This window comes from Mastigoproctus giganteus, chromosome 5, assembly GCF_048544385.1.
Source record: "Mastigoproctus giganteus isolate SK-2022 chromosome 5, ASM4854438v1, whole genome shotgun sequence".
NCBI classification, from domain to species: domain Eukaryota; kingdom Metazoa; phylum Arthropoda; class Arachnida; order Uropygi; family Thelyphonidae; genus Mastigoproctus; species Mastigoproctus giganteus.
Genome location: NC_143579.1, coordinates 228213070 through 228227498, shown reverse-complemented (window position 1 = coordinate 228227498; position 14429 = coordinate 228213070). Strand labels below are relative to the sequence as shown.

Here is a 14429-nt window from a genome sequence, read left to right as displayed (position 1 = left end):
ACCCTCACTTCAAAAACCGGTGTTCTCGTGTGAATACTGGACCCTGAAATGGGCCACAAATAAGCATCGCTGACCCCCTCAATTGAGAACAACTGACATGGCTGAGCAGCTAAATGTACCCAGGCTCCCGAGGTTAATTGACAGCAGGCGTTTAATGACTTCAGTAAAAATGTACACAGGAGTGATAAACGCCCCAAACATCTGGGATTTCTGTCAGTGGCACAATCTTCCACCATCCTTGAGGTCAGAGCCCACACTAACCCTCAAATACAACCGGCTGAAACTGTAGTCGGTTCCTGCCTGCCCAGGCACTCCCCAAAATTCAGGCACTGCTCCGTCTTGGAGTTGACCTTCAGTGGATTACAGCTCCTCGAGTGGATTACATCTGTGGAACTGGGATAATTTCCTCCCTATGACGTCAGTCCTCATTTTCATTATTATAATTTCATTTTTACATGTTTAATTTTGTGTAACTAATAATATCCATGTAACGGTAAAATTTTTTTTTTTTTGCCAATTAATCTCATTTATAATGTAAAACTCCTGGCCATGTCGCCATGATGAGTATTATTGTCTCTAGTACAAATTCTGTACTTATCAGCAATAAAGAATTTATTTTTTTATTTATTGATCTCAGTTTAGCAAGGTGGCATTTAATCATCAGCAGTACAGGGAGAAGCCTAAAAGTTGCTTCCTAATTGCTTTACAGTGGGAGTAAATTTCCATTAATTCCTGTAGCCCCTTTCCCCCCTCAGTTCATGCAGGAAAATTAAGAAAATGTGAGGCTATAGGTTTTTTTTTTTTAATGATATGAACCACATATTACATATACTGTACATTTCTTTCTAGTATAAGAAGAAGATTTGGATTCCTTGTTCTCAGACTGTCTTAATAGGTTTTAAAGAGTGTGTAAAAGTTCAAAAAATCTTCTATGCCATAGGAATTTAGAGCCTGGAAAATGCCACCTTCTCTTATTCTGCAAAAAAAAAAAATTGTTTTAGCAGTTTTTACACAGTAACAAATTGATTCAGCTTACTCTCATACCAGTCTGTGAAAACAGAGTAATGCATACCAGTCTGCACTGGAGCTTATTATATATGCTTATTTTTGTTTTTTATTCTTAACAGATAGAGCTATCCATTTACAAAGCGCAAAATATTTTACAAAATGCAAACTGAATTGTTGGATTTAATGCAAGGAAATTTAAAAGTAAGTTGTTGATTATTACTGTGAATAAGGAATAACTCCAGTGGGCTAAGGTGACAATTGAGAAGTTGCTTTTCACTTGAAACTGTACTGTCATGAGGCTTTATAATTTCATTCTGTAAAATTTTATTCACTGAAATTTTATTATTAATGCAAGATTTGGCTATAAATTGTTTAAATTTGTATTAATATAGTACAGAGTTTATAATTAGTAAATGCTATTTAAAAAATGATGCAAAATTTATATCTATGTTCGACTTTATACGACAGATCATTGCTTTGTCGTTCCCATTTTCAAAAGTTGCCAGACTTGGGCATCTTCAACTTTCAAATTTTTCTCTCTCTCTCTCTCATAGCTGACATTGCACCCTCCTTCCATGATTTTCTAGAGCATCCTCGTCTTCTCTTCCCTTGAGGTATTCACTCATAAAATTTTAGGCCATCTCTCTTCATTCATGTGTAGATGTCCAAACCATCTCAGCCTCCTATTTTCAATTTGTTCTATAATATCTACATGCAAACGCCTTCTAATTTCCTAGTTCACAACTCTCTCAGCCTTGGAAACTCTAGCACTTCAATGAAGGTAGTCCATCTTTAGGGCCCTAAGCTTCTTTTTGTCACCCTCTTTCAGTGTCCACACTTCACATCTGTAGCAAAGTACCAATTCCACTAACGACTGTCTGATATGTTTTTTTGTTTTAAGGGAGATATTGTTGTCCTGCCAGATATTATTGAGGGTACAAAGAATCTTCCTACTTTGATAAATTTGCATGCTAACTTGCTCTTTCCCCTGTCCTTCCTTAGTTTATAATACAGCCACTTGAAGACACTTGAAGATTATACATCTAAAACCTTTTGACTTCAATTATCTTGGTTGCAAAATTTATATCATTATATAAATATAAACAGGCTTAATTATGCATCTATCTTCTATTAAACCTGCTTACACCCTAATTTACAGATACCTCTTGTATATACATAAAAAAATATCTAGTCATTATAAACTCTTCTTCTAGCTTCTTTTTTGTACATATAGAATATCAAATCATTATAAACTCTTGTAGTTTATTTTATATACATAAAGCATATTTAGCCATTATAAACTTTTATAGCTCTATAATGGATTATAAAGCAAAAATTTATTTATAAATGTGGTTTTTAAAGATATTCTCTTATCTGCAGGACTATAAAACCAAAAAAAGTTACTGTAAAACAGGAGCCAGATTCTGACAGTGACTATGACATTGAACAAGAAAGACTTCAGGATCTGAAAGAAAGAGATGAATTTGCTAAAAGATTAAAGAAAAAGGACAAAGTGCATACTCGAAATATTGTAGAGAAGTCAGATAAAAAGGTAATAATATTTTCAATTGAATTTACTCATGTCTTTCTCAGTTAGTTATGTAATATTCAATCTAATGTAAATGTATCAAAGATTCAGATCTATTTTACTACTGCCATCTTTATTGAAATTTTTTTATTAAAAAATTTAGAATGTTAAAAATCAAAGACCTCAATCAGGTGGCAAGTAACAACCAGTTTTGTTAGTAGCGTTAATATTCTTGTCAATATTTTTCAATAGAGCAACAAATGAATATTAAATTTTGCTTTAAACTGGGAAAGTCTGCAACAAAAATGTATGAACTGGTAAAAACAACTCCTTGTACCAGTGTATAAGCAGTTCAGAGATAGATATGAGGATGTTCACAATGCCCCAAGAAGTGGGTGTCCGTCAACTCTCGAAATGAGGACAGAGTTGCAAAATTTTGGAATATTGGGCCAAGAGATCATAATTTGACCTTGGGAATGACAGCTGGTGAGTTAGATATGAATAAGGAGATGATTCATCAAATTCTGCATGAAGATTTAGGGAAAAGAAAGGTCTGTGCAAAATTTATGCTGTACAAACTCGTGGATGAGCAGTAGCAATGAATAATCTAATCATGCAAAGACTTCATACAGAATTGTCAAGGCAATCCTAAATTCCTCAATTGTATTGTCACTGGAGAAGAGTGTTCAGTATGACCCAGAGACAAAGCATCAGAGCATGCAGTGGACTTCAAAATCATCACTAAGGCCCAAAAGGTTTTGTTTACAGAAATCCAGGATCGAGACAATGTTGGTCGCATTTTTCAACAAACAGGTTGTGATCCACAAGGAATTTGTACTGAAGGGAAAAGAGTCGATGCTAAGGTCTACATTAACATTATCATTAGTAGAGGTATACGATGCAAGAAAGCAAGCTTATACAGTATCAGCCAAAAAAAAAAAAAAAAAAAAAAAAAAAAAAAGTCCCATTTCACCCATCCATTCGTTCTAAAAGTTTGTCCAGTTATTCTACTTGAATTTATTTAAGTTATCAACTTCCACAATGACACATGGAAGTTTGTTCCAGCAATCAACTACCCGCTGTCTAAAGGCAAATTTCTACACATCTATTCTACAACTGTCTTTCCTTAATTTGAATTTATGCCCCCTCAGGCTCGTAATCTGAGCAAGAGGAAGAATCCTATCAGCACTGAGCCTGCTCAAACCATTCAAGGCCTTATACACCTCAATCAGATCACCCCACAGATGCCTAGTCTCTAGATGCTGCAATTTGCAGAACTTCAGCCTTCCTTGGTAAGAGGACCCCTTTGTTCCCCTCACCAATTTAGTTGCCCTTCTCTGTACTCGTTATACCAACTCTACATTCTTCCTAAAATGTGGCCTCCAGACCTGTAAGCGGTGGCCTCAAGGGAGGCCTGACCATTGCCTTATATAAAGGGATAATCACTTCCTTTTCCCTACTAGCAAAATTCCTATATATCATTGACAAGACCCCATGGCAGCCTGTCTGCACTGCTCAGAAAACTTCATATCTGACTGCACAAACACTCCCAGGTCTTTTTCATTCTCTACCACCCTGAGTGTAGTACCACACAGTTGGTACATTTCTCTGGAGTTAATGCTACCCATATATGGTACTTTGCATTTGTCAATGTTAAACTTCAGTTGCCACTTCTTAGCCCATCTGCCCAACCTTTCTAGATCCTGTTTTAGTAACATACTGTCATTAACAACCCTGCCAACCTTTGTCATCTGCAAACTTGGACATTAAGCCTGATAAACCTTCATCAATATCATCAATAAATATACAAAACAACAATGGGCCCAACACCGAACCCTGGAGGACTCCACTAATAACATTAGTCCACGGAAGGGCAGTATCCGGTGATTACCACTCTGTCTTCTCCCATTCAACCATCCCTTTATCCATTGTAGCAACTTGCTCTTAATGCCATACTGCTCCAATTTATACAATAGTCTTCCATGCACAACAGTATCAAAAGCTTTCCTGAAATCCAAATATATGATATCAAAATTATTTTTTTCATCCAGTTCCTTTGTGGCCACGTCATAGTATGCAATCAAATTGGTCAGACAAGACTTCCCTTAACAAACCCATGCCGTGTGTGAATTAATACCACAGTTTTGTTTAGATGATCCTGCAATGCATCTTTAACCAGTGCCTCCATTATTTTACCCGGAACAGAAGTTAAACTAACTGGTCTGTAATTACTCATGTCACCCTTTGATTCCCCTTTGTGAATTGGGGATGCATTTGCACATCTCCAATCCATGGGGACTTACCCTGAGTCCAAGGATGAACTCATAATTATGGCTAAGGTTTTCTTAGTTCCTTTGCCGACTCCTTTAATATAACTGGATAGATCCCATCCCAGGTGCCTTTCATATGTTTAACTTCAACAATTTCCCTTCCACTTTGCTCTCAGTTATTACAAAATCATTTAGCATCCTGTTAGAGTTTAATAAGCTTCTGTCCTCCACTTCCCTACAGAATTCCTCATGTGTGAATGTAGATTCAAAATACTCATTCAATTTGTCAGCTATCTGAGTAGCAGTATCAACAGTCGAATCATTGATATCAAGTGGACCAACCTGATTCATCCCTTTCCTTCTAGAGTTTATATAAGTAAAGAAATCCTTGCTGTTTTTCTTAGCATCCTTTGCCAAAGATTTCTCGTAATCTTCCTTCGCTTGCATAACCATACAGGTGTTTCAAAGAGTACTGGAGTGCATTTCCTGGGTGAGGCTACAATTTCTAGAGAAAGTTAGCTGGTACTTGTCGCATGACAGTACCCCACCCATTCCATGCATGTTCAACATTTCTGATGAAACATGACATTGTAAATATTAACCATCCACCCTACTACTTCCTTTTTCCCAAAGTGAAAACTGTCCTCAAAGGAAAGAGATTTCAGGATATTGAGGACATAAAGAAAAGTGTAACTGCTGAATTGAATATAACCTCTTTGGACACCTTTGCTGACTCCTTGCAGAAACTTTAAGAATAGTGTAATAACTGTGTTCAGTCAGGTGGAGATTACTTAAATAAAATTAAAAGCAAATTTGAGCTCCTTAACTTTATGTTCTTTTTGTTGCACCAGTCCAAGAACCTTATTGCCGCACACTCAAATGAGGTGTGGCACTAAAGTTCCTGGTGCAGTGACAATATGTGTGAAAGTTTAAAATTTATTACATTGCATTTCACTATAAGGTAATGAATTCATGTTAGCATTAGCATTAGTAGGGGCATATGATGCAAGAAAGCAAGCTTATATAGCATCAGCCAAAAAAAAAAAAAAAAAAAAACCACTCTTCCCATTTCACAGATCCATTCACTCCAAATATTTTTCTAGTTCTGCTTGAACTTATTTAAGTTATTGACCTCCACTACAACAGATGGAAGTTTGTTCCAACTATCAACCACCCGGCAGCTAAAGGCAAATTTCCGCACATCTATTCTACAATTGTAGGTAAATGGGCCTATAGTAATGGATTCCATGATGATAAATAAGTACTGTGCTGTTTCTACAATTGTTTTTCCTCAATTTGAATTTATGCCTCCTCAAGTGAGTAATCTGAGCAAGAGGAAGAATCCCATTAGCATTGAGCTTGCTCAATCCATTCAAGGCCTTATACACCTCAATTAGATCACCTTGGAGGTGCCTAGTCTCCAGAAGCTGCAATTTGCAGAACTTAAGCCTTTCTTGTTGACACCAACCCTTTGTTCCCATCACCAATCTCATCGCCCTTCTCTGTACTCATTCCAGCAGCTCTACATCTTTCCTAAAATGAGGCCACCAGACCTGTATACAGTACTCAAGGTGTGGCTTGACCATTGCCTTATACAAGGGGACACTCAGTTCCTTATCCTTGCTAGCAAAATTTCTGTATATCATTGACAAGACACCATGAGCTACTCTTGCAGCCTTTTTGCACTGCTCAGAAAACTTCATATCTGACTGCACAATTACCCCCAGGTCCTTTTCATTCTCCACTACCCTGAGTGTAGTACCACCCAGTTGATACTTTACTCTGGGGTTACTGCTACCCATATGCAGTACTTTACATTTGTCAATGTTAAACTTCAGTTGCCACCTCTCAGCCCACCTGCTCAACTTTTCCAGATCCTGTTGCAGTAGCGTACTATCATTACTGTCATTAAAAACCCTGCCAACCTTCATATCGTCTGCAAACTTAGACATTAAGCCTGATAAACCTTGATCAGTATCATTGATAAATACCGAAAATAATGGGCCCAACACTGAACCCTGGGGGACTTCACTAATAACATTAGTCCACATAGAGTAGTATCCATTGATTACCACTCTGTCTTCTCCCACTGGCGCCTCCATAGCCAGGTGGGCAGGAGCAGCAGTGTGTAGCACATGCTTCTTGATTAGACCGGGGTTCGAGCCTGTGATCACCAAATATGGAGGATGCGGAAAGGTCAGGGAATGACCACTGCATATCCCCGGAGCAATATGGCCTTATTTGCTAATGCTCCTAAAAACCAAATAACAACAAATCTCCCACTCAAGCATCCTTTTATCCATTGTAGCAACTTGCCCTTAATGCCATACTGCTCCAATTTGTACTGTAGTCTTCCATGTGCCACAGTATCAAAAGCTTTCCTAAAATCCAAGTATATGATATCAAAATTATTCTTTGCATCCAATTCGTTTGTGACCACATCATAGTATCCAATCAGATTTGTCAAACAAGACTTCCCCTTAACAAACCCATGCTGTGTCTGAACTATAACTGCAGTCTTGTCTAGATGATCCTGTATCACTTCCTTAACCAGTGATTCCATTATTTTCTCCGGGAACACAAATTAAACTCACAGGTCTATAGTTACTTGTGTCATCTTTTGAACCTCCTGTGAATTGGGGATACATTTGCTCATCTCAAGTCCATGGGGACGTCCCCTGAGTCTAAAGAAGCTCTCATAATTATGGCTAAGGGTTTGCTTACTTCCTTTGCTGCCTCCTTTAATATAACTGGATAGATCCCATCCACCTGAAATGCCTTCCTTATGTTTAACTTCAACAATTTCTCCTCCACTTTGCTCTCAGTTATTACAAAATGACTTAGCTCCCTGTTAGAGTTTTATAAACTTCTGGCATTCCTCTCCTTGAATAACTCCTCATATGTGAATGTAGATGCAAAATACTCATTCAGTATATCAGCTACCTGAGTATGAACATCAAAAGTCAAACCGTCTATGTTAAGTGGACCAATCGGATTCATCCCTTTCCTTCCGGAGTTTACATAAGTAAAGAACTCTTTGCTGTTTTTGCATCCTTTGCCAAAGATTTCTCATAATCTGCCTTTGCCTGCCTAACCTCCTTTGTAAGGTTGTTAAAGGTCGAACATAGGCTTCTGTTACGTGATAATTTATATGCATCCCATGCATTTTTCTTCTCTGCCATGAGCCACATTAATTCATCTGACATCCATTTAGGCCTTAACCTTGAACAGTATTTCTTAGTTGGAATGAAAAGCCTAGTACCCTCCAAGATTAAATCCCTGAAGGCTTCCCATTTAGAATTCACCATTGGAACATCATCAGTTGATCCCACTGTATAGAATTTAAAAACTCTCTGAGATCACTGTAGTCACCTTTACGAAAACAAGTCCTTCACCTTACCCCTGAAGGGAGTTACATCTTTAAGTAAATCCCATATCAGTACACTGATCACTGCCAACCTGGTGGTTCCTTTATCTACAGATTCTGAATGCATGAAGAATCACTGCTGATAATCAGCTCAAGAGTATTACTCCCTATGGTTGCCTCTTGAACATGTTGCTGTAGAAAACAGTCATCCAATAAATCCACAAAAGTCTTGTTAGTGTGCAAGAGGTGGGAAAGATTACAGCATTTAAATTCAGATACAACAGCTGTTTTCCCTCTGTTAATACAAGGGTACTGCACTTGAATAAAAGAAAATATGAATTAAAAATTCAGCTAAAGCATTTATTACTACTCTTTGACCTTTAGCACTTTGTAAAAAATATTTTACAGAAAAAAAAATTTTGACACATTTCATATATTTGAGGTCATTTTAATTTATTTTGATAGGCATATGAGGAGGCTGCAAGGAGACTGAGGTTAGAAGCAGAAGATAGAAAAAAAGTGATACCAAAATTAAGAACAGAGTCTCGCAGAAAATACTTAGAGAAGAGGAAAGATGACAAACTACTGGAATTGGAAGGAGATATTGCTGATGAAGAATTTCTGTTTTCTGATGTCAAGTAAGATTTTGTTTTATGATTTTCTTTCTTTATTCTTATTCTTAAAACACTTCTCTGTGTGGTCTTGTCGCATTATAGCCTTAGTTGCTAATGCGCCAATAAATTCCAAACCAAACCAAACCAAACTTCACTGTGTGAAATGAACACAATAATTTATTTTCTGCCCAAGAAGTTTACAAATTTAGAATTTATGTTATATAATGTAATTTTTATAAATACATGATAAATATCCTTTTATAAATAAATATAGATATGATATATGATAACATAATAATTGATGTGATGAATGTCCAGGCGATACATGAATTTTATTTGATCACAAACGAAATTCTAATTTTAAGACCTTTATTTGTGGTGAAACTTACCAATCCCAAACAAAGACTACATTATTCTGTCCTCTATTCTTGACATCCAGAGCAGATTTGGGAGAGAAAAAATAAGATTACACATCAGAACTCTGGGGCACCAGAGAATTATAAGTTTATTTGTTTGGGATTAGTAATTGTTTTGCCATTGATGAAGGGCTTCAAAATTACGCTGCAATATTATGGCCTATAAATTTTTCTAAATGTGTAATTTCTTGATCAGTTAGTAAACTTATTTTCATTTCATTCTGAAAAGTGTTTCGTTTTTCCATTTTAACTACCTATAAAATGCACTTCATGAAAACCAGATAAATCATGTTTTATGAACAAAATAAGCATTACAAGTATGTAAATGTTAAGTGGACCAATCTGATTTATCTCTTACCTTCTAGAAAATGCTTTATTTTTCCAAAAATCAGCAGCAGAAAAAAAAAAAAAAAGGGATAACCAAAAGTATAAGCTTTTTATACAAAAAAATAGTAATTATTGAAGGTTTAAGCCTAAATTGGATGGCAGAAAATCAAAATGAATGGGATGATTATAAATCTGCAGGCGACATGGAAACCTACAGTAAGTACACACTAGTCTACAGTCAGGTCACTAAGGGGTTTAGGTAAGCTGAGGCATTATGAGAAGTCCTTTGCTAAGAATGCAAAGAAAAGTAACAAAAAAAAATCTTTGCTTATGCTAACACTAGAAGGAAAGGGATGAACAACATTGGCCCACTAGATATAAATGGCATAACTATTGATGTTATTTGGTTTTTAGGAGCATTAGCAACTAAGGCCATGTTGCTCCGGGAATATGCGGTGGTCATTCCCTGACCTTTCCGCATCCTCCGTATTTGGTGGTGACGGGCTCGAACCCCGGTCTAATCAAGAAGCGTGTGCTACGCACTGCTGCTCCTTCCCACCTGGCTACGGAGGCGCCATAACTATTGATGATCCTATTTAATTTGCTAGCAAACTAAATATATAAATATTTTTCATCTGTGTTTGTGCATGAAGAAGTTTTTAGAATTGCAAAGACCAAATGTACACCAAGTTATAACTAAGAGAAATTGCTGCAGCTAAAAGTGAACAAGGCACCTGAGGCTGATGAGATCTATCTAATTATATTAAAAGGATTGTGGGGAGGCTTCTATAAATTGGAATTTTGCAGATATCTCTCCTATTCACAAAGAGGATCAAAGGGAAATGTTAGCAATTATAGCCCTGTAAGTTTGACTTCTGATTGAGGGAAAATAATGAAGTAAATAGTTAAAGAAGTAATGTAGGACTGTCTAGACAGGATTTTAGTTATACTTCAGCACAGCATTGGTTTGCTAAGGGGAATTCTTGTCTGACCAATTTGATTGAATACTATGATGTGGTCACAAAGAGACTGGATGCAAAAATTAATTTTGATATCCTGTAGTTGGATTTCAGGAAAGCTTTTGATACTGTTGCACATAAGACTATTGTACAAATTGGAGTAGTGTGGCATTAAGGGCATGTTATTGCTATGGATAAAGGAATGGTCAAGTGGCAGGAGACAGAGGATGGTTCTTCTTGGACTAATATGATTAGTGGAGTCTCTCAGGGTTCAGTGCTGAGCCCCTTACTGTTTACAGTACTTATTAACAATATTGAAGGCATACTTATTGTCTAAGTTTGCAGATGGTACAAAGTTTGGCAGATAGTTAATGACAGAAATCAAGCCATACTACTGTGGCAAGACCCAGACAAATTAGGCAGATGGGCTGAGAAATGGCATTTGAGGTTTAACATTGGTGAATGTATAGTACTTCATATGGGCAGTAGTAATCCCAGAAGAACCTGCCAATTAGGTTGTACCAACTCAAGGTAGTGGAGAATGTAAGAAACCTAGGAGTAATTATACTGTTCAATATACGAAGTTCTTTGAGCATTGCAGACAGGCTGCCAGAACAGTTCATGGGATTTTGACCTTCCTTTGTCAGCAAGGACAAAGGAAGGTCAAAGAAAGAAAGGGGAAGTTCTAAATTAAACTTTTCTCCTCCTGATTTTGAGGAGAGGAAATAAAGCTAGAAGCAGTAATTGGTGACTAGTAGGCATTTGAGTTCTTATTCCTGTTTTAGTTCTGTAAGCACAGTTTTGCAGTTAAGCATAATTTTTGGTTTATCAATGAAAAATTAATTTCTTCTGTTATATAGACAGAAATTATATAATTTATAATGTTAAATTTAAATATTTTTCTGTTTTAATTAAATGTTTAACCTTCACATTGCTCATTAATTTATATCTTTCTTTTTTTTTTATTGTTTAAGGATAACAGATAAAGAAAAATTGGAATACAAGTATAAAAAGAAAGTTTTGGAATTAGCTAGAGAACATGACAAAGCTAGGGAACTTGAAAAGATTCAGAGATATCATATGCCTGAAGAAAGGAAAGATAAAGTAAGATGAATACTTTCCTTTAAATAGGTTAATAACGTTAAGATTTTGTCAGGTTATGACATATTACTTATCAAAATATTCTTTTAGTTCTCTTATATTTTCTTTCCAGAGCACATTATTTAACTGCTTAACTCTTGCCTTTCAAGGTTTAAATTCACAATTCTAATATAGGTTTGTGGTGGGAAGGCAATTTTTCAACAGTTTCTTCCATCTGTGTTTCAGATGACTTCTTAGTCTGTGTATCTTTTAAGTTGTGGGTGTGTGAAGACCATCCAGATTGATTTATCCCAATATTAGTCCCAAACATACATTTTTACTGTCAAAAATAAGAAATAGAACATTGTTTTCTTACACCTTCCTTTCCACGACCACTGAAATCTGGAGATTGAACTTCTTGAAGGTATCAGAAATTTTTTTTTATGAGAAATATGTGGCTGAATTGATTTCTAAAAGTGTTTGGGAACTAGACAGCAATTTGATTAACTTGAACAAACCACAGATTACTGTTTCCTCAAGGATTTCCATTCCCTTGATCCCAGATCTTAGACATCGAATAGCAATAGCTGGCAAGAAGTATACATGAAATTTTTTCAGGATATTGTAGTTTAAAAACCATTGTCCAAAAAGGTAACTAATAACTCATTGAACAATACCAAAATCTGATTATGTCAACCACACTGCCAATGGATCAACAGGTGTTCATAAACCAGACTGAGGTCTCTATGACAAGATTGAAGGAGCATAAGTTACATTAAGTATGGCCATATAATATCATCAGACACAGAATCCTGTTATATAGACTTTGATCACTTCTTTAACTTACATAACACCAGGTTCCTTAGTTTGATCAGATACCACCAATGCCAAAAGTTCAAAGAAGGGATTCTTTTCATACAACTTTTAATAGAAAAACAAAAGAATCAATGTAGACTGCACTTGGATCAATATTTTTAAAAGTTTAATCCACCGTCACTCCACAAGACAGCAGTTCTCTTCCATCCATGCAACGGCTTCCTGGTGTTTTCCGGTTCTTCATCCACACCATCTCTCTTCTATCAAAGATCAGTGATTAAAAATAACTACTTCACCAAAAACCTACACAAAGAACTTCTGAACCATTCATCCTACAGCTAGTGTCCATGTGCACAAGAAAGTATAATGACATTGAACACACTAAGCATCAGTTGGGATGGTTCTAATCATATGTGGGATCAGGATTCTAGAAGAAGCTTCAATCTCAGTGGAACCCACTGTGCTTTCCTCCCATTTAAGAAATATTGCCTTTCTTCATCCAGTTCCTGAGAAAACAACATTACGATTACCCAGGTTGAATAACTATCATCCAGAAGCTTCTAGCGTAGTATAAGTAACCTCGTTTCTTAAGTTGCATTGTATTAAAAATACTAGAAATTTCCTCATCATTGTATAGTGCAGATATATGGTGATCTGTATTAGTCAGTTCTAGTAGGAGAGTTCATTATCTTCTGGGAAACTTTAAAAATTTGAATACTCTCAATTACTGACTATTACAGTTAAGAATTACAGTACTGAAAAATAATGGGAATTAAATATAGAGAAATTCAATAGACAAATAACATGGAATATGTGTAAATATGAAAATAATAACTGCTGACATAAAATAGTGTTATAAAAACACAGCGAGTAGTTTTTAGTTTTTCCTTCTTTTACCTACTGCATCTGAAATTATTTAAACTTTTTAAAATCTGTTTATCCTCTTATAGCTGTAGTTAGCCACTTTCAGGCTAACTACAGCTCCCTGCACCCAAAGATATTCTGATTTTTCAGCCCAGAACACATACTTCCCATACAAATGCAATATGTCATAAACAGTATGAATTAGTGCACCATATAATCTACTGAACTACTGTATGATAAAATAGTTGTCAAAAAAAAAAAAAACCTTAAAAGCTTTTATAAAAAAAATTTTTTCCTTTCAGTTAGCAAAATCAAATTACCATGCTTTACTAAAAGTCTTTTAATTGATAGAATTTCAGTTGATATCACTTACACTTACTCCTTTTATGATAATCAAATGCATTGTCTGTGGAGAATTTTGACTTTAACTCTCTTAAAACATATAACATTAAGAGAGAAATAACTGTCCCCATAGCTTCATCAGAACTATTTTTAATTGTATATTGTAGTGGTTGTGACAAAGAATGGAGCATTTTACTGTCTATAAAATAATAATGAGCAGAAAAAAATCACTAATCTTAGTGAGTAAGTATTATTAAGAGAGAATAAAGCCTAAAAATTCTGCATAGATTATGAAATGCATTATCTTCAATTCCTACAGATTCATGATAAGTAACTGTCCTATTTAAATCAGAAGTATTTGATCAATAAAAACTCATTTTTTGTAAAACTCAAAAATGAGTTTTTATCATAAAAACCCAACAATAACAAAATGATCAATAAAAGATCATTTTGTTATTGTTGTTATTTAGTTATATTCTGCTTTCCACTTAAACTGCCTATAAAAAATAATTTTGATACCATGGGTTGACAAGCAAATATTTCTGATTTCTCACACACACTACCCTAAAAAAAAGAAAGTATCTGGTCACATGTCAGTTTCACATTGACATTGCTGCTGCTCGCTTCATTATCATGCACATCCCCCCCTTTGCCATGAGACACTCCACTCCTGGGTGAACTTTCTGCCAATAATAGATTAACTGTTATAATCCCCCATTCCTCCTGCAGAAAATGGTGACCAGTGTAGGATGTGTTGATCTGCCCTTATCCAACGTTCCAATTCATCCCATAGGATTGAAATTGGACACTGCTCTGGCTATTCTAACTTTTGTATATT

The 14429-nt window shown here is 35.8% G+C and overlaps 1 protein-coding gene across 2 annotated transcripts in view; it reads left to right on the top strand.

Moving 5' to 3' along the window:
• Positions 1–14429, top strand: part of l(2)37Cb (DEAH-box helicase 16 lethal (2) 37Cb) — a 252537-nt gene that overhangs the window by 148812 nt on the left and 89296 nt on the right. For both annotated transcript variants that reach the window (XM_090373774.1, XM_090373775.1), the window contains exons 5-7: positions 2389–2560; positions 8639–8811; positions 11464–11593. In XM_090373774.1, the coding sequence (XP_090229900.1) occupies positions 2389–2560; positions 8639–8811; positions 11464–11593 (475 nt within the window). The remainder of the gene's footprint in view (positions 1–2388; positions 2561–8638; positions 8812–11463; positions 11594–14429) is intronic.